This window comes from Amblyomma mixtum, chromosome 2 (genome assembly GCF_055824585.1).
Source record: "Amblyomma mixtum isolate Tamu chromosome 2, ASM5582458v1, whole genome shotgun sequence".
Taxonomy (NCBI): Eukaryota; Metazoa; Arthropoda; class Arachnida; order Ixodida; family Ixodidae; genus Amblyomma; species Amblyomma mixtum.
In genome coordinates, this window is record NC_143013.1 from 31,556,162 (window position 1) to 31,577,581 (window position 21,420).

A 21,420-nucleotide genomic window follows, 5' to 3' on the forward strand; every position below is an offset into this window, starting at 1 on the left:
AGTACTTAATCCATAATTAAAAAAACAAACAAACTTGCATGCCCAAATATTAAGGAGACTTCCGTAACACTACTGCTAGTGGACTTTTATTGCACAATGAATAGAGAAATGAACTAAAAGCAAAATATTAAATGAAGCAAACACATGGCACCTGTTGTCATTGACAGTGTTTAGAGTCTGGATAGGTGGCAAAAATGATATAACCATTTCTCTGCAATGAGGGTCTTGCTGCCAAACAAGTGGATTTTGCTAAGAACAAAAACCCAACAATGTTGCCTTCAGTGTCCCTCCTCCTTTGTTGAAAATTTGGTGTACTTTTTGAAATTAAAAAAACTGCCTCGAGCAATGTTTGGTATTTTGGGACTACACAACTGTGAAAATATATACCTTCTAATTGTACAAGAGGACACTGTGTGACCTATGTACATAAGAAGAATGGTACTGTGGACAGTTTTCAACCATGTGACAAAACTATGCAAAATATAAGACAGCAATGCTGCCCTTGGTAGCAATGAGCTGTAAAATTGGCTTTCACGGAATTCTATGAAACAAGCAGAGCCATTGAGCTCCGACTGTATTGAAGAACAGAAACTCGGGCTAGTTCGTATAGATTAGCTATTTTTGAAACAGTAGCATAGCTGTTCTCTTCTGTTTTTAGTCTTTTTACCCTATCGCTGGAAATAGGACGGACACTGCAAGCAGGATCCTTTACCTTCTGGTATAAAGGGCACGATGACACAGAAGATCCCAGCCAGCAGAAGGAAGGTGGAGAGTACAATGCGCCGGCCGCTACACTGCAGTGCCGCAACAGCCAATAGCACTCCCGGAAGCTCAATCAGCGCCAAAAGCCCAAAGCTGTGGAACGTTGTGCCACCTAGCGTGTCTGCACTGAGGCTGAGGCCGTAGTAGACCATGGCATTTACCATCCTGCAAAATTTGAGGAGCACAGTTGTATACTATCCAAACAAAGGAAGCAACGAGAAATCCTGGTTTTCTTGATCCCTGGATGTGTGGCCTGACATTAAGGGATGCACGATACAGACTGCACAGGCAATTGTAGAAGGCACCATTCAGTTCACAGTTGTATGCTTAAGCTGTCAAGAAGCTAAGCTTTTTCCTGGCTTCCGTATTCCAAAAACTTCTACTGGTAGAGTCATGCCTAATTTGAGCTGTCCGTATTTGAGCTGTTCCACACTAAGCTGTCCCATACTGGCCCGTTCCACACTGGCTGGCCTGTTCCACACTGGCTGGCCCGTTCCACACTGGCTGGCCCGTTCCACACTGGCTGGCCCTTTCCACACTGACCCGTTCCACACTGACCTGTTCCATACTGATGTTTCATATCACTGTGCTCAAGAAAGAAATTTCCAGAACTGTCTGCAGGGAAACAAATTTCTTTTGATTTTAAGTTAGTACTTCACAAAACATTTCTTTAAAATACCATTGTTTGCATTAGCTTGCATTGGCCTGAATTTGCAATCACATCAGCAAGTTGCAGGTGCAGTGCAACAGGTATTGGCCAATTCATCACAATTGTGGAATCCCCAACAAGCCACTAGCCGTGACCTGTTCAGGACTGTAGCTCACTGATCAATTTTATCACAAAGTGACAAGTCGCAGAACACCTCAGCCAATCCACAGCACTGTGGGAAGTGTGCTGCAGGTAATGACACTGACACGCACCATCTTTAGATACAGGTTCCCGCTTTGCCATGAAATTCAAGCAGACATGCTTCCATGATCAATGTATGCCCTGTGCTGCATATGTACTTCATTTCGCATTTGATGGCAAGCATTATTCCTCCATCGCTGAATTTTTTGCAGAGGTGTTGGTTTATGGCACAAAAGATTATTCATTATTATATTTAAGCAGCACCGTGATCTCAAGGACTGCCAGAAGTACATGTGATATTGTTCTGAATACTGCTAGCGATTTCTCCTGATTGGCTAATACCAATGTGCTTTTCCAGAACTCTGTTACACTCAATGCACATTGTACAGCGTTCAGTTTGTATCCCTGTTGATCAGCAATAGTGGTGGAGCATTTAATATTACCTGCTGTGATGGTACAGTGGCTAAGGCTCTATGCTCACAAGTTTGTGGACTTGTTCCCTTCCCTGCACCGCACCAATGAGCCACCACAGCTGCGAAGCATGGCAACTACCTCTTCGTTGCTCGGATTGTTGTGCGCTTTCCATGGCTGAAGAGAGTACGCAGTGATCGAGCTGACAGCACGGCAGAGGAGACGCAAAGGCGTCAAGAGGGTGTGAGAGTGACACCTCTCCCAGAAAATCGCGGTTGAAGTGAGAGGTTTCAGAGCCATTTGTAAACTGCAAGTGTCTGAACACTTGTCTCTTGGTGCCCGTCGAGAGTTAAACAAAACTGGTTGTGCAACTTTCATGACAAACCAATTAAGCATGCCTCGAGGCTCACTATCTGACTATAAAACGCCAAGACTTAAGTTATTCCCTTTGTGTAAGTGCTGAACTGGGTTCGTCAGGCAGTAAGATGTTCTGCAAGTAGAGCACGCAAGCAAGTTACTGCTAATCTTGGGTTCACTCCACAGAGGTCAACGACAATCCTAAGCAGTCTCACAAGCAGCCAAGTATAATAATGCAGCTGGATCATGAGCAAAGAGCCATGAGATGCGACTAACCAGTTGAAGCCCACATTGAAGGTTCGACAACGAAGCCGTGAAGTCTTGAAGAGATCGGCAAGCGAAGAAGATGAGGTTCTGGGCACTCGCGCAGAGTCGTGGCTGCATGTATCAGTGCACGACTTGTCGCAAGAATGGCTGCGGCCCTGTTATTCAAGGGGGAAAAAAAATGGATTCGTGAGGCTACAGTGTTGAAGCTTACCTGAAAAGTGTCAATACGAAAAAAGGCTTGTAGACAAGAAAAAAAATGCATGTCTGTTGAATAACTGCCAAATCCACAATATGTTGCAATGGCAGTGTTAGTGCATCTGTGTACTAACTAGCATGGTTCATTTCATTTTGTGCAAGAAGCTAATAATAGACTTTTGCATGCGACCTTGCTTGGTGTGAATACATGAACAAAGAGTATTTCTTAAAAGGAGGCTATAATTTATGGCTGTGTTCACATAGTGGTAATTCGTCAAGATGTGCCCCAAGCTTGCAAATGCAACCTAAAGGCAGGCTAACACGCTCACTCTGACGACTGGCACTAATGTTAGTTGTTCAGGGCGCTTGGCGCATTGCTTACCAAGTTGGCAACTGGTGGTCTGTTGTTCCATCTGGCAGCTCTGTTAATAATGGCTATGGCTTCGTCTTCCATTCTGTTATGCATGCACCAGGCCAGACTTTCTGGCAGAAGCCTGCAAAACGGCAGTAAAAGCTGTGAGATCACACACAATTCCGAAAAGTGCAGAGGAAAAATGTGGCATTTAGTTTCACTACCTACCTATACAAACAATATATTATGAGCGACTGTCCCAGGTGGCATTCTTGGAACTCGTAGCCAATCGTCAACAATTTTTTTCTAAATACACGACTGATCAAACACGATATGAGTTCAGGCACACCCAAATACAGAAACCAAGAAACAGAACAAACTATGGTCTTTAAACTGGCAAATCCCAAACCTTTTGATCTCCCATCCCGACTTCATTGATATTATGGAGAAATCTTCCTCTCTCTTTGCTTTTCGTAAGCGGGCGAAAATTTATTTTCAGGAAAATGCACTATAATTTTTTTTTCTGCTTACATCTTTCTATTGATCGCACATTTGTTTTATTTTTGTGTACACAGTTAGTTTCTATATATATGTGGGATCTGTATCTGCTCTTGCACTGCTCTGTTTTGTGTGTTTTTTTTTCTTCTTTCTTTTGTTTTTCTAGGTATACTACTAGTTTCCATACATATTTTTGATCTATGCTCTTGCACTGTCCTTTCCTGTAATTTTTTAGACGTGTTTTCTGCTTAATAAGAATATAATGAATGTTTCTATTAGGAATTTGTGTTGCACAAACATTTGCACTGTGATCATTATATTGTTTATGTATGTGCATGTACGTGCCCCTTGCTGTTGTGTTCGAGTGGTGCTTAGGGCCCAGTCAGGCGGATTGATTTTCGCCTTTTGCCCTCTGCACCAAGGCACTGTGTTGTCTAAATTTTCTTGAAAAAAAAAAAAAAAGTGCGTCCAAAGCATCAGTTAAGTGCACACTGCTCTCATGCACTGAAGAAGGATAGGCACACATTAAAAGTATTGCGAAATATGGAGAAAATTTTTTTCAGGCTAAATGTTTGCTTTCTGCACAGCATGGGCTCAGTGCCGATGTGAGCGGGCTTGTCTGGAGCACTGGAGTATTCTGGAATAAAAAAGCAAAATATGGGTGCAGCTGTTCTTCAGGGACACAGCGCCCAGCCTTTGCCATTTGTATGTCACACACCCTCCACTGTAATGCCCATCAGGGCAACATGTTTGCCTGTGTTTATTTAATCTATAACTTTGGTGCCATGAACTGTTTATTTCACCATGCCCCTCTCCCTTCTGTAATGCCCATAAGGGCAATATGTAGGTAATGGAATAAATAAATACATCTGTGAGGCTACAATTCAGTGGAAGCACACTTTGTGAAGACCCCGATATGCTTTGAAAAATCCTTTAGACCACAGAGCATTGCTCAAGCACTCCAGACAAGCCTGCTCACACCTGTACATCGAGCATCCTCAAAGCCAAGAACCATAAATATGCAACAAAAACAACATCCGTTTTCTGGATTAGAGTTTCAATGCAGCTAAACAGCATTTAGGACCATTTACTGATCGTGGAATGAAGTTGGAATTTCAAACCCCACAGACGTGGCTACATTGTCTGTCAAGCAAGACATCTGCATAGAATTACTCAGAAATGAACTTGAAATGAGCCCTGTTCTTGGGCTCTCACTTCTTGAGACATAGCAAATTTTTTCCTGAAAGAGTGAAAAGTGCATAGCTAAGTGCACCGCTTAGTGCACAGGAAAGGACTAATTGGATAAAATACTCAGGAGAGGCCCTAGTCCTGCATGCAGCCTGACTGATAACGAGTACGAAGAGACCTCAGAACATTTGTTTTTGCACTGTCTTGCAAAAAATTACTGACACACTAAATTGGGCCCAATGGGGAACACTCCATTTTCTCTGCTGTAGCACTATGAATACTTCAGGCCAAATTTCTGCATTCTGTGCTGCAGCGCCCTTAGAACCCTCTCCCCTCCCTAAAAAGAAAAATGGCAGGTTTAGTCACATGGACAGTCAGACAAAAGCTGCAGAAGCCAGCCATGATGCTCACATACACTCAGTTAAACTTGCCTTGTACTTGAGCTCATGTCACCATGCTAGTGCATCACTGATAATGTTAAGTAGAACGTGTTGTCGGGCTAGTTCGTTCAAATATGTGCTGTGTCCTTTGAATAAAACCAGTTGTAAGTTTGCGCTCGTCCCATACCCTGTCGCGCGAGCGTGCGTGCGTGCGTGTGTGTGTGTCGTGCAACTGCCATGTCTGAACTGATAATGTTCACTACATTAGGGAGAGTCAGACCAAAGGGCAGTGTAGATCCGTAACACAGATGTAGTTCGTCACAATGGTAGCTACGTACGGAGTCTTGTTTGAGCAAAATGTTGCAGGCATTTTAACCAGCACAAGAAGATAAGGACAAGTTACAATACCTGGTGCGGTAGTTCAGATGTCCGCAATGTATGTAACCAACTAGCCCAATTAAGAGTCCGTGGCAGTTACTAAGCAAAACTTGTTTGCTTCTGGGCCATGCAATGTAACTAGTTTTGTATCATCAACATTCCTCTCACCTTTGAGAGGATGTGGAACTCTCGCTACTACCTCAGGGGTGCTGCAAATTAAAGGTGCTCTGAAGAGGAATCTGAACTCGTCTTTTTGCCGCGGGAACTCAATCTACAGGTTCCGAGCATTCTTAGAAATATTGATTTATTTCCCTGTGTGGCCAATTTCCCTAATTAAATCGACTTAACGTCCGGCTTCCGCCTTTTTTATTTGAATTCTCCCCGTACAGTGGGCGGAGTCGAATAACACGTGGAGTGCCTTTCACCCAGTCCCGTGGCGGCTTGCCGCTCTGCCATCGGCGGAGTAATACGTAGTAATCCGTACAAGGAAATAGTCCGCGCGTATTTTTATTTCTGCAGGCTTATTTTGCGTCTATATTATCTGCGAATGAAACTATTTATTCACGGAAACCTAAAAAACAAAATAAAGCGAAAGCAAAGCCTCCACGGAGCTGGCTGAAAGGCACTCCGCGCATTGGTGGACTCCGCCCACCGTACGAGGAGAATTCAAAAATAAAGGTGGGAGCCGGACGTTAATTCGATTTAATTAGGGAAATCGGCCACACAGGGCAATAAGTTGCAGTTTATAAGAATGCTCTGAACATGTAGATAGAGTTCCTGCGGCAAAAAGCAGAGTTCAGATTCCTCTTCAGTGCACCTTTAAGCTCCTACTGCGATGTGACAGGCACTTTTCACTGTAGTTCCCCTGGGACACTTGTTTCTTTTACTGAGGATGTGTTGCGATGCAATATATTACCAGTAGTAAGGCAGGAGCAGCAGGATGGGTGCAGCCAGGGCCATGGATAATTGCCTCCAGTTGGGCAGCATGTAGGCTGCCACAGCAAGCAGGGTCTCACCAGTTGGGAAGGCCAGCTGGAATAGCAGCACACTGAGCAGCCGCCGTGAGGGGCCGACCAGTTCCACAGCTGCACAGAAATAATGCCCATCAGGGCAACATATTTGCCTGTGTTCATTTAATCCATAACTTTGATGCCATCAACTGTTTATTTCACCATGCCCCTCTCCCTTCTGTAATGCCTATAAGGGCAATATGTAGGTAGCGGAATAAATAAATACATCTGTGAGGCTACAATTCAGTGGAAGCACACTTTGTGAAGATCTCGATATGCTTTGAAAAATCCTTTAGTCCACAGAGCATTGCTCGCTTGTAATTAACATGACAAAACCTGTAGGAAACAATTTGTTTTGAGAGCAATAAATGCACTAGGCTGAAGAATGATCTGATGGGCTCTTTTCACATTTTGTGTGCCTTGACAGCTCACTCATTTTGGCTGCATGTGCCATGAGAGATGCCTTAGTGAAGTCCTTTGGATTATTTTCTAACACCTCATGTTCTTTGACGTGCTAAGCATCGAAAAGCACTCAGCTCTGCCAAAATGCAGCTGCCCTAGCCGGAATTTGATATTGCCACCTTGGGATCAGCAGATGAGTGCCATAGTCGCTGAGCCACTTCTGCAGGTCAGCACTGATGGCTGTTCACCATCTTGTCATGAGATATGAACGTGTACTACATTCTGCCTAACACTGGGCTTTCTCTCTCAATCCTACAGTGTCTGCTCACAGTTACACCTGGAGTGATCATTATTTTACTCATTTGTCGTTATAAATTATGCCCGTATGGCCCGTCGAGTATTCAGTAAGGGAAGAGGGAATCAGCAGTAGTAGTAATTTTAGATTAAATTGAGAACAATCCATAAATAACAAATGTGTTCAGTGAAAAAGTGAACCATGACACTGACTATAAGTTTGCATGACAAGTAGCTTATGGAATGTTGTCACATAGCGTCATTCTATGTTGGTGCTATGCGCTGGATAGTGAAACAATGTAAGGTAGCAGGTATTTCCTCACTGGCAGGGTGACGTCGGAGATTGCTATTGGAGCAGCACAACACACTGCTGGCAAAACGCAACAAGATGACTCCGGAAATTTAGAGCGCCAACGTGGGTTACGACGCGTGCTGGCCCGAAGCATCCCTTCTACGTATGTGCTCCCTCTCGGGCAGAGTGCCGGCTGTGAAATACCGTCACAAATGTGCGCTGTTCTCGACGTTCTGGATGGGACAATCATTTACGGTTTCGTCGCACTGAAAGCCGCTCGATGGCCCAATATGCTATCACAGACCGATGGCACGAAAACGAAACTATGCCGCCAGGTGAAGAACGCGGGCCGTGCAGTTGGTATGGCTGGCTCCGAGGTTACTGTTTGTGGCTCAAGTACACAGGGTCTGGATTCCAATGGCGGAATATTCTACGGAATGAAAGCAGCCGCCGTGAACAGACCGCAGGGGCGCACTCGCCTGCCGTCGCTTTAGCCGTTCCGCTATCTTTCGAGCCCTTGTTCTTGAGCCCACCGAGCTTGAAGGTAGTGATCGAATAGGTTGGAACAATGACACTTGTTCCTCATCTTCGCTGACTCGTTCATCACTCACTCGTCGACTGCGTCATAGCCCGACGCTATGATGTATACCGCGTGGCGCTGCACCTCCCTTTCTGACCTGCGAGCGCGCAGCGCCCGTATCAGGTTTTATTCCAGACCTAATATTACCGTGCGTGCGCTTTCACCATATGCTTGTATTCGATTCTATGTGGAAAAAATTCAGGGGCACTTTGTCTAAAGTGTGCAGAGGCGAAAGCGTTTTCCGCACCACTTTGACTGCCTCTGTGGCACTGGTGACGCCACACATAATGAGTGACTAATTTCTAAGTAATGACAAATTGCTAATTAACGGTTAATTGCTGATTAGTGACTAAATACTAATTATCTGCTAATGAATTACACTTAAGCTTCTCCTTTAGGAGTGGAAGCGACAGCGTGTTGTAGCGTTGCCAGGAACGCTGCCACCCGTTCCATTGGGCGGGATGCATTGCCCTTTGACTTGCCCCACAACACTGTCATCTCGGTGGACACCCAAACAGCACCTTAGAGGAAGGGAGGAAGTGGGAGTGAAAGAACAAAGAGAAAGAGGGGGTAAGAAGAAGAGAAAGAGGGGCCCTAATGAAGAAAATGAAAATTGTATTTGAGGAAAGGAAGAGAGGTGAGGCGATGGAGCCGGCGCCACAGCACGCCAGCTGTGCGCCATGTGATGTCACCCACTCCTCGTGCATGCTCTGCGAAATGGCTCAGTGAGTAGTGTTGCTTTCGCAACAAAAGCAAGTTAACTATAGTGTGACCAATGCGAGATGCTGCAACAGGTGAGCGCCATTTGAAAACGCAGCGATGGTTGGCCGCGAGTTCAGACAAACAGGAAATATCGTGATTTTTGAATTTTCAGAAGTTTCGAATACGTCGAGTAAAAAAAATCCGGTACGAATCGAATCGAACAGCAAGCATTGGTGGCTACATATGCTGACCCCTACAACCAGAAACGTGTAACCCACGGGGCAAAAAACTACGTCAGGCTCGCCTGGCCTTTGTCGCAGGTTGGCGCAATTACGGAGGAATATATGCTTTCAGCACACGTGGCGCAGAAAATAGTGTTTGTATCAAAATGGTGCAATTGGACCAGCTGTTCCACTCCTGCACAATACGAAAATGATAATGCCTGGACCAGTTTCAGTGACGCCAGCGCCAAGCAGTGAAAGAAATGCTATCGCCAAATTTCGGTGTCAGTGAGTGTAGCGCCTGTTGCATTAGAAAAGAGTCTTTCCCGGCAGGCACCGGCCGAGGTGGGAGTCTGCAGAAAAAATGGCCGAGGTTTAACTCTTCTAAACATAGTTTGACAAAGCGAAAGCTCCGTTAGTCATTGTCTGTATCTCGGCCACACACACGGTAGACCGCAAAGACTGTGACGGCGGCAAACACGGTTCTGTGGTCGCTGTGGTAGTTAGCCGTAGTCTGTATCTCTGCCACACACATGGTAGGCCGCAAAGACCGCAAGAGTGTAAGGTTCTCGCAGGCGTTTTGGCTGCACTGCCTGCCGTGCTCTCATCCATGGCGAAACTGAATGTGAACAGCAGCTTCGTCTAATTAAGCGAACAGCGAATCATGTGGTTAGTCACATGGCCACAGCTGGCGAGGCGGCGGTCGGCGCGGCGGCACACCTGTGGCAAGCCACGTGGCGTGACGTCATAGTCACGCCTCCGGCGCGCCTCTAGCTTGAAGGTCAAGCGGCAGCACCCGATGAGAATGGTGAAACATGGCGTAGTGGAGCTTTCGCTCCAAAAAATTCTTGCGCCTAAATGAAAGCTCGTTCGCCGCCGCCAAAGCTGGCTTCACTGCCCTAAGAGTGAGCTTGCTGTGAAGCAAGCTTGCAGTCAATAGTGCACTGCTGCCAACATACGGAGTTCGGCTACACCGCAATGACTGCGGCGGCCAACTCGAAATTGATGTGCTATTTTCCCTGGCTAGCAAGCCTCGACGCTGAGCTCAAACCGCGGCTGGCGTATCTTTTTCTTCTTCGTTCGGCCAACTACGAGGCTTTGGCTTCAATGCGGCTCTCGTGGCCTAGTGGGTTGAGCGCCCGTCTCGGCTGCGGGAGGTGGGTGGTTTGAAACCCACCGCCGGGCACCCACCGGTACAAAAGGGTACAAGCGTCCCCCGGCCTGGCGCTCGGCTTTCTTTAGGGGTGTACGTTTGGGAAAAGTCATAAAAAAAAATGGCTGAGGCTTAGCTAAGGTTAAGCCTAGTCAGATGCGAAGCATATTGATGGCTAGGCTTGGTAATACATGGCTTTCCTTGGTTGAATACTTGGTCATTTTAATACAACCAATAGAAGTGTAGCAAGGATTGCCGTGGCAGCTATATACGAGATGCGCTGGTCAGACGTATTATGAGAAAACATAATCGCAGAGGCGTTTTTTTTTTTTCTCTCTCTCTCTGTCTCAATAAGGGCGCGAGTTCTTTATCTGAGCAGTGTGTTGGAAGCCTTCGTGAGCCTTATCCTGCTTGTCCCTGGCACGTGATATTTCAGTAACTTCAGGAGGAGCTGCTGTGCAGGCCGATCACGGAATGACATCGAAGAGGAAGAGCATACGCCGACAGCAACGAAATAAACCAGCAAACAAAGGTCACCCGCTCACCGAGGACGAAGGACGTCTGGTAGAGGGCGGTGGCTCCCATGGCCGTGATTATGCGCGTCGCCGTGAACTGAATGTAGTTTGTAGTGAACACGGTGGCCCACGAAGAGCACAGGAACACTGGCGGGATGAACAGGAAGCAGATGCGCCGGCCGTACCTGCGACGCCAGCGCCCGTCGCCTTTAATGCATGTTGTTCACTGCTACCCGATAAACATAAAAAACGTATACGCTATCCAAAACGCCATACTTTCGGAGACCAGCAGCCGAAGCCTCGGCCGCAACGTTCTCGGAACTGCATGTTACCCGCAATGAAATACGAAGCAAGAACGTTTTGGCTGGGTTTGTAATTCATTCTTACAAGCGCATGCCGTCATGTCGTACATGACACACGTAGCTGTGGCTCGATCACCTCTGAAATCTGGTCGGCCCTTTCAAAATAGCATGATTTCCCCTTTATTCCGCCCATCACCAAAGAGCCAGCAACATTTATGCGAGCCTTGCCCGGCGCCAGAAAGATTTTTGGCTATATGACATCGACCGATATTCGTGGAGTTATGGTTCAACATAAGTAGCATACGGCCGTTAGCAGCACAGGTCTTTTCATTTTGTGTATCGGCACGACCGTATTCTGTTAATGAACTCACACAAACCACACATGCAATGTAAAAGTGCACATACAAAGGAGATTTTTTTTTTCAATGTTTACAGCTAGTAATTTTAAAAACTCGGAGATACGTCGGTGCCGTCTGTGCCAGTGTTAACCAAAATTAAGTAATCAGTATTTTAGATTTTAGGGGGAGGGGGAGGGGGGGGGGGGCAAGATGGTTGGTTTGGTTGGTTTATGGGGTTTAACGTCCAAAAGCGACTAAGGCTATGAGAGACGCCGTAGTGGAGGGCTCCGGAAATTTCGACCACCTGGGGTTCTTTAACGTGCTCTGACATCGCACAGTACACGGGCCTCAAGAATTTCTCCTCCAAAGAAATTCTAGCCGCCGCGGCCGGGATCGAACCCGCGTCTTTAGGGTCAGCAGCCGAGCACCATAGCCACTGAGCCACCGCGGCGGAGGGGGCAGGGGGGGGGGGGAGGGGGGGGCAAGAATAAACTGAGAGATTGAAGGATGTCAACATTGAAGGTGAGCCTTGTTTTTAAATTTTCATAATTGGCAACGTGGTTCTAAAAATCGAACGTCGCAAATACGCGTTTGAAATCTCGTTTAGTTGGCTTTGCCGCATTGCATATCCGTAAACTGGCGTCGCTGCCATTTTCTTATACAACAAATACGGGTACTAATTGTGTCCTTCATATAGAAGTTAGCTTAATTTCGGTGACGATACCACATGCAGCGACGCCATTTTATAAATATGCAGTGCGGGAAAGCTAACTCAACGAGATTTCAAACGCCTGTTTTTGATGTTTCATATTTCGAACCACATGCCGATTACATTTTTTAAGAATTGGGCTCACCTTCGGTACTGACGGCCTTCAGTTTCACAATAAAATCTTGCCCCTAAAATCTGAAATAAATAAGCTGGTTAGTTAATTTATTTGTTTAATCATTAATTATTGAGCTCTCTCACGCACATAATGTCCGCCTTGCTGTACAATACACCTGCACAGACCGCACCGATGTATCGCGCAGTGTTTAAAATAAAAATCTAAAAGTTAAAAGGTATCACCCGAAATAAGTAAACAAGGCACAACTTTTTCTGTACTGATAAGGCCCGGCTGTCACATTGGCACGCTACATTCGAGTGCTTACTAATGGCTTGAATAGAACGCAACTACCAGAACGCTGCTAGTAAAATTTAGATGAGACCAGGCTGTCTCGAATTCCTTTGAAAGTTGTTCAGAACAGAGTACCAGTAAATTGATCAAAGTTTTAAAGGTGAAACCTCGAAAACATCAGTTTAGAAAATATATTAGCTGCCATTAACACACTTACCGGTCCGATAAGTGTCCAAACAGTACAGACGCAATCATAACGCCAACCATGAATAGTGACTGTGAGAAGCTGACAAGCCAGTCATCCTTGCAGACCAAGTTAAACTGAAACGAAAAAAAAAGTGCAACTGCATGTGGAACACACTCACTGTGCGACACAGCTCGAACAAAACCTGCGCATTACTCTATAGTACAGCTGCACGCCCTCAACTCAGGCAAGTCATAAAAAGGACTGAAATGGGTAACACACTAAAAGTTTCGTCGTGTTTTTCCTTTTAGGAATGGTATGCAAGTCTTTGGTAAAAAAAAATTGCCTGTGGTGTAGCTCTGGTTAAGCCTGTAGCTCTGGTTAAAGCCGCCTACTTATACAGCTGTGACACCTCTCCCCCTCTACACTCCCCCCTCCACTTGAAACGGAGCATGCGCACAGCTGTTGCAGCTCGGTTTCGCCGGCGTGCCGCGCCGCCTGCAGCAGCAGCCGCTCCGCACCACGTGACCAACAGGCTCACGGCCACGGCGCCGCCACGGAGCTCAAGGGGGCGTAGTGTAGCTCTCGCTACAATAAATCAACCCATAGAATTTGCCCGTGCCAGGTGAATAATTTATAACTGAATTCTTATTTAGCTTATTTAGCCAATATTTAGCTTCAGTTTCAGCTCGCAATCAGTGGCTATGACGTCAGAAGTAAGGCTGAAGCCAACTGAGCCATAGTAAAACGGCTTTTAACTCGGTGTCATTCAAGCTCCAGGCACGCTGCCTTTAAGGACTGGTTTAGTTTATTGTTTTGTGGGGTTTAACGTCCCAAAGCGACTCAGGCTATGAGGGACGCCGTAGTGGAGGGCTTCGGAAATTTCGACCACTTCGGGTTCTATTAACGTGCGCTGACATCGCACAGCACACGGGCCTCTAGCATTTCGACCCCATCGAAATGCGACCGCCGCGGCAGGAATCGAGCCCGCGTCCTTCGGGTCAGCAGCCGAGCGCAATAACCACTGAGCCACCGCGGCGGCTCGTTAAGGACCGGAGCGAACTAAATCAAAGAGACGATTATACTGCACCTCTTGTGTGCCGCATTTGGCCTCAACCTCACTTAATGTTGCAGATTTATTTACATTTCGATACATGTTAAATGGGTAACGAGCAGCAGAGATCAAGGACCCTAAGTTAAACTCTCAGGGGGGCCTCCTGTTGCAAAGCGGGTAAGGATAATTTCCACGTTAGGCAGCATAGTAAAAATATAGTGAAAGGGCGAAAAATAACACAGGTTTAAATCTAAAATGCACAGTAATTACACAAATTTTACCGTGAAAGTTATTTACATTTCGATACATGTTAAATGGGTAACGAACAGTAGAGATCAAGGACCCTAACTTAAACTGTCAGGGAGGCCTCCTGTTGCAAGCGGGTAAGGATAATTTCCATGTTAAACAGCATAGTAAAAATATAGTGAAAGCATGAAAAATAACAGGTTTACATCTAAATGGCACAGTAATTATACAAATTCGACCGTGTACGTCGGTCGCCGCGTTGCAGTTACAAAGAAAACACCTGTGCCGTGATGCCACCGTTCGGCTACCGATTCCGAAACTACACTGAAAAAGCGCAACTGTAGGTTATTTACCGGGCGTAGGTAAATCCTACGAGGTAATACATGTATACTAGCATGTCGCACGATTCCAAAAAAACAACACAAAAATTTGGTGCAATCATTCCTTTGTCCCCCCATGGGAAGAGCCCGCGCGCGCAAGCGCCGCCTGCTTTTCGGAAACACGCCCATTGGTATAGATAATGCCCATATGTCTGACGAATGCTTTATTTAGGCATAAAAAGTTTCATTAAAGGGGCTGCGAAACACTGCCTGGGGGAATACCGGCTATACTTCAGGTGGGTTCTTTATGTCACACAGATGCTGACTTAAAAAGAATTACAGGAATCGATGCACAGGAAAGGGAGGTATTCAGTGCAGAAATTTCAAAATACAAGCAAACAAAACGCTGCCCTCAACTCGATTTTGGCGGGGCTTCCCACTCCTATTTCGCTCTCCCAATGACGGCACCTGGCGCAACCAATCAAAACAGCCAGCCAGAGCACGTCGCGGAAGTTTGTACTCCATGGTTGCCTGCTCTCTGTGAGACTGGCAGCGTTGTTTCCATGCCAGAGCGCCCCTGGTGGTGTATTTTTATTTTACTTGCTTTGCAGGGCTTTTATCTAAGACAAAAAAATTGTTTTTGTTGATCTAATATAAAACGCAGACAGGTGACAAAATGTGTCTCTATTTATTCACACAATTTGCAGTATATTTACTGTTTGTCCGATCATCAAGCTTGCGCCAGGCGATGTCATATCCGCTGCTAAAAACCCACCACTGTGTGGCGACACCATCAGAGCCATGAAGTTGTTTTTGGGAGGACATTAAAATATTAAAAAACGGAATATACGCGGTATTACCGACGCTAATAGCATCATTATAACTCACTGTATGCAATCAACAGGCAAAACAGTTAACTAAGATTGTGTTTCTGGGCCCCTTTAATCGCGACCATCGGGAAAACCGGTTTTCCGGGCTACGGGGAGAACGTGGGGGAGCTTAGTGCTCAACTCTTTCCTGTACTAAGAGCACAGCCCAGTGCCTAATATAGCGGCGCCCATCGACCACTTTTTGAAAAGATGGGTTCAGAACAACGTTTCTTCCTGAATTGTGAGCCACCCATGGACGTCCATGAGATGTCCGGAAGACGTCGACTGGTAAGCGACGCCTTAATATCGAACAGCCGTCACGTTTAGTCATCTCAATCAACGCACACGCAAATTTCAGTCAACGGCGCTTTTCCGTTGCGTTCCTTCAGAAAGAAAAAAGAAGAGAACGTCCGCAACCCGTCGAAGTGCAGCAGTGAGCTGCTCTAAGGTCTAGAGCACTATATCAAAGGAAAGAGGAAGTTATGGGATTGCACTAAAGACTGCTTAAGAGCGGAAATGCCAAAGTCTTTCCTCACCCCCCCCCCCTCTTCCTCTTTTTCTCCCTTCAATTTTTCGTCTTTTATGGTCATTATTCTTGTTTTTATTTTTTTACCAGTGATGGTTTCTTTTTGGTTTTGCATTTATTTTTCAATTCCTTAAATGTTTTGTTTTTATTTGGCCTATTTCTAATTTATTTTTATTTTTGTTTTTTTATATTTTTTTCCGAAGGACACTGTAGCCAATGTATGCATTGTTAAGTGGCTAGTGTTGGATTGTCTACGGATCTGTCTCGTCGGACGAACGCCACGGATGAGGCAATAAAATGCTTTCGCATTGAAAAGCGGGTGCAGTACCTCGGTGACGATGGTGGTCTCGAACTCGGCGTCGGAGTAGACCCACCGGTCGCAGGGCTGGGACGTGTTGAGGAAGTCCTGGGCAGCGCAGCCTTGGGGCGCCGAGTCGTTGCGGTCGCGGCGGTAGCACTGGGCCTCCTCCGCGCTCTGGTCCGGGATGGCATGCGCCGTCCACGGCTCGTGGAACGCGGTGCCGTTGCCGTCGCAGCCTTCGATGAAGCACCTTGCCGAAACGGAGGAGGTGCACAGCGCGAGATCTCAGCGAACGGCTACAGGACCACCGACGCGATGGAAGAAACTATAGAAGACACTTGCTCGACCGAGAGAGCAGTCAAACTAACTGGATCGGCTACTCGAACTGGGCAAAACTTTTTTAGCTCAAAAGATTTAACCTTTAGACACGCAATTTTTTTCCACCTAAATAGTATACTCATACCTTAAGAAAGAATTTGTTAGCTTTCCAGCTATAACGCTCCAATGCGCAGCGGTATGCAGAAATGAATAAACCATAATCGCCATGAACCTGAATACGCCAACTGCAGGGCAAATGCCTCTCCCATATCTCTCAGATTAACCCCGCCCAGTGCCAGTTACGGCCACCCCGTCCCCACAAACTTCCAAATCTCATCCGCACGCCTAACTTTCTGCCGCCCCCTGCTACGCATACCTTCTCTTGGAATCTAGTCCGTTGACCTTACCGACCATCGGTTATCTTGCCTTCGCATTACAAGCCCTGCCCAAGCCAACTCCTTCGTCTTGACTTCGATTAGGATGTCACTCTACCCTCTTCCAGTCTCTTAAAGTTGCAGCTGTCATTTTCCTTTCCATAGCACGCTGCGATGTCCTCAATTTAGCTGAACCCTTTTCTTTTGCCTCCACGTTTCTGCCCCATAGGTAAGTACCGTTAAGATGGAGCTGTTATACACTCAATTGTCTCTTGAGGGATGTCGGTAAACTGCCATTCATGACCTGAGAAAACCTGCCGAATATACGCTCCACCCCTCTTGACCTCTGGCGCCGCGCATAAAAGCCTCCTCCCGCTGCTACCTGCATCAATTTATTACGCATTGCAGCGGTAATGTACACCTCCGTTGCCAAGAGTAAGCCCTCTGTATATTCAGTGATCGAAATCTACTCCGGAACTCGGGCAGAATTACGCCTCACTCCCTTTTTACCCTCATAGAGGTTTGTTTATTCGTGTTTAGAGTTCAAGTACGACCTCAACATTCCGCTTCATTTTGCCAGCATACCTGTACATGTTTCGACGCGTTGGTCGTACAGCGACAGCCCGTGAACATCTCGTCACCGACACACTGCTCACAAGCGCACACGTTCTGAGTTCAAGATCGGCTACATAGATTCAGAGGCCGGATTTAGCGATAACCAGTTTGGTTCTTCGTCTTTTTTTTTTTTCTCGAAGCGGCCGAGCGCAGCAGAAAGAACCGATATTCGCGGCGCGCCTTCCGAAAGGCCCGTAAAGCAATAAAACGCTTCGAGATAAAGATAGGCAGACGAAAACGCGCTCGCAATTAGACGCACAGAGAGCCCCGGCAACGTGTCGAATGTATAAGGGACCGTTCGGAAGGCGTGTTTTCCGACAGCCGACAAGTCGCACGTTCGAGCCAGGAAACGGCCTGATATGCGAGTGCACATTCAACGAACAAATTTCTGCCGCGTTGGGCATATTTATCATTTTTACTGCGCGACTATAGCTTCTGGGATGCGCAGTTAAGGCGGTGTAATTTCGTAACCCTGCCAGTTCCTAGAACAAAGGGCCTTAGTAAAGCCTTAGTCTGCTGACCAACGCTGCGGCAAAAGGACCAAACGCAGACAAGCTTTCTTGCCTTAATTTGCTATGGAAATGAGTACGAATAGAGAAACTGAAACCAAGGAATATTCTGCGACATTTCGAAGGGAAACGATTTACTTTAAGAGGCTTCAATTATTATTATATTTTTTTTGCTACAGGGAAGTTTGCAGACCGTGATAATACTAGTTGCTGATGCATGCAAAAAAGGTTTATGGTTTTAAAGGGTTTAACGTCCCAAAGCGACTAAGGCTATATATAAGGGACGCCGTAGTGGAGGCTCCGGATAACTTCACCTAAAGTTTCTTAGCGTACATTGACATCGCACAGTACATGGACCTCCAGCATTTCGCCACCATCGAAATGTGACCACCGCGGCCGGGATCGAACCCGCGTCTTTCGGGTGAGCTAGCAGCCGAGGGCCATAAAGGGTTGCATAGAGTACTCTCCAATAAAACACCACTAACAAGATATACCAGCATCTGAAGATTTTATTTAAAGGCAGCCGAAAATAATCACAGAAAGAAAAATGATATGAATGAGTCTAGAATCACTAGTAAAAGAGAACAACGGAGTACCCGGGTCATGCACGAGCCTCACGGAGCGGATGTGGAACGTCACGTGACGTCTGGTCCGCGGATGAACGGTCCGTCATTAAAACCTGCACTCTAGTGGAATATCATAGAGCGCACTGTTTCTTCAAAGCTCGGCACAACTTAGCTGAGGCCCTCGTATACCTTCGTCTGCATTTCTGAACACTGCTAAGCTCTATTTTACGGACAAGTGCCATTTGCAATGTGAGTTCACAATGTAAAAGACCTACCACACCCGACTCAAATCCGTTACAGATTCCATAAAAAAATTCCTTTCCTAAATTCTAGGCTCGTACACCTTTTTTGAAAAAAAAAGACATCGCGCTACATGTACAGGCGCAAAAAGACGAAGAGACAAAGGATAGAAGCATGTCCTTTTTGTGCGTGTACATATAGAGCCAAGTCTTTTTGAAGAATGCAAAACCAATTAGCCCGGCAAGATACGCTACTGGAATTCTGTAGATCCGTTGAGTGACTCCAGCAAACAACTCAGTGTGCTAGCTTGTGCTGCGCTCGTGCCACGAGGGCAAACGCTGACAAAAAAAACAAAAACAAAAAAGAGTCGTTCCAATAACGATCACTATCACAACGCCGGACGATTCCTTCATCCTGATGCGGTTACAAACACAAACTCAAATAATTGATAGCATACCTGTATTCAACCCATTTGCTAGCACTCCCGTGGCGACGTGCAAAACGTCATGTTGCAGCAATTTTCGAGCACTGCATAGCAACACTTCTCGCAAAATGTGTAATGGGTAAAGCTGTCCAAGTGATCGCCTTCCGTTTCAGCACTTACCCTTCAAGCATAAAAACCAGGGAACTTAGCTCATTTCCCACGCATCGATAGAGGACCCCGAACGTTTTGTCTACCATTCCTGTATTCCTTTAAATCGCTCGCAGCTCTGCGTCAGGGCGGCATATGTGCCGTAAGCTTAAGAATCAAACGTTACCATTAGCTTGAACTGACGGGTAGGAAAGAACGTTCACACGTGTGATAAAGAAGCAGGGGCTCCATCTCTCGTAAACAGTACTATTAGAAAACACTGATTCTGACCATCCTGGCCTCCACTGAAAAGGCAGCCGCGGCGGGTGGATGATTGGTTTGCAGGGTTTAACTCCTAAAGCGACTCAGGCTTTGAGGGACGCTGTAGTGGAATGATCGGGTTAATTTCGGCCATTTTTTAACATGCATTGACATCGCACAGTACACGGGCCTCTAGCATTTCGCCTCCATTGAAATTCGACCGCCACGGCCGGGATGGATCCCACGTCTTCTGGGTCAACAGCCGAACTCCACAACTACAGGCGGCCTGATCCCTAGACCTGAATAATACAAGACTGGCTACTCTTAAGTTTCTTGAAGGCAACGAATAACAGCTGATTTGCTTGCCGGCCAAAGAAGCAACGCAAGAAGTTAACGCCAAAGAAGCACGAAATGTCATGTGGGTGTGGTCATAGTCGGCGCGCCAGAAACTTAACGTTTCGGGGAACCCGTTTCGTTTGAATCTAAACGGAAACTAGAGAACAGCATCGAGCAGCGCGCCGGTTCCGGCATTCGCAGGAGCCCACCTGTGTTCGGGAGCTGCCGCCAGGAACACGTGTGCCAGTTGGTGCGCTCCGTTCAGGATAGGCGGCAGGCAGGCCAGTATCTGCACGAACATCTGGAACCTGCCATACTCGCCGATGTGGATCAGTGCCCTGTCGAAATCCATGGCGCACGGGCGCAGGGCAACAGCAGTTCCGAGCGATGACGATGTATCCCGAAGCGGCGGCCGAAGACGTGCCTTCCGTGCCCTCGCTTCCCACGGCGTCACCTTACCGCCGGAGCCAGCAGAGCGAGAACAACGGCCGGAGAGCGGGCGATGGTGTACAGTAGCCGTTTTTGCGGTGGCGTTCGGGAACGGCTACAGTGGCAACTGCGGTGTTACGCCGGCGCATGGCGCGACCGTCTCGCGACGAGCGCATTCAGCGAAAGGTGCGCGAGGGCGCGAGAGCGAGCCGAGCCCGCCGAAACAAGTGATCGCTCCGCAACGTCCGCTGTCCGCCGACGCTGGCTCCCCCACTCTACCATTCCTGGCAGCGAGGGAGATACGCTTATCTCTAGAGCATTTATATAGCGGCGTCGCTAAGCCGTTTGGGGGGCTTTCGGCTTCTTCCACGGAGCCGGTGCATGTGAAGGGTTTGCTACGTCATGCCAAACACACGCTCCACTGAACTGCTATAGCACATCTCGACCGTCTTTGCCTCTCGGCCTATGACGACAAGTGCGCGCCAAGGAGATGTATTAAAACGGTAGGGTTATGATAGGAACTACTTACACACTCTTCCTTCCTCTTCCTGACAGCGTCTTTGGCAATGCTTTCTTTTCAGAATACAATCATTTCTTCACACGCACGCACGCACGCACGCACGCACGCACGCACGCGCGCGCGCGCGCGCGCGCACACACACACACACACACACACACACACACACACACACACACACACACACACACACACACACACACACACACACACACACACACACACACACACACACACACACACACACACACACACACACACACACACACACACACACACGAGCCTCCTTTATTGAAAAAGCGCGCGCAAACCGGCCATTCCAAAAAGGACGTCACATCGTTGTTTTACAGCAGAGGCATTCACCCCGTGTGTCCGGTCAAAGTTTCGGATTTGTCGCCAGCTGGCGATCGCTGCTGTTGTATCCGGAGGCAAATTCAAAGTGACTTATGGCCCTGAGTGCTTCGCCCAAGGCTGCAGTAAACAGCTCTCGCACTGCGAATCCACTCCAGCCTACGATCCCGACCGAGAAGAGAGACTGAGCAGTGAGCGACGGCCGCACAAGAACTTTGTTTACACCGTGCATTCCGGCTGCTCTGCTTCATTTTGTTCGCGCCACGGCCGA

The 21,420-nt window shown here is 47.1% G+C and overlaps 1 protein-coding gene across 1 annotated transcript in view; it reads right to left on the minus strand.

Annotated features, from left to right (window-relative positions):
- The window catches only part of LOC149358844 (organic cation transporter protein-like), a 26,636-nt gene extending 6,088 nt beyond the window's left edge, over positions 1 to 20,548 (minus strand). The window contains exons 1-8 of the mRNA XM_089571009.1: positions 20,062 to 20,548; positions 16,090 to 16,312; positions 12,780 to 12,883; positions 10,838 to 10,992; positions 6,555 to 6,723; positions 3,225 to 3,336; positions 2,657 to 2,802; positions 713 to 927 (exon numbers count right to left, since the gene is read on the minus strand). Coding sequence (XP_089427135.1) covers positions 713 to 927; positions 2,657 to 2,802; positions 3,225 to 3,336; positions 6,555 to 6,723; positions 10,838 to 10,992; positions 12,780 to 12,883; positions 16,090 to 16,312; positions 20,062 to 20,204 — 1,267 coding nt within the window. The 5' untranslated portion in view covers positions 20,205 to 20,548. The remainder of the gene's footprint in view (positions 1 to 712; positions 928 to 2,656; positions 2,803 to 3,224; positions 3,337 to 6,554; positions 6,724 to 10,837; positions 10,993 to 12,779; positions 12,884 to 16,089; positions 16,313 to 20,061) is intronic.
- Positions 20,549 to 21,420: the final 872 nt, after the last annotated feature.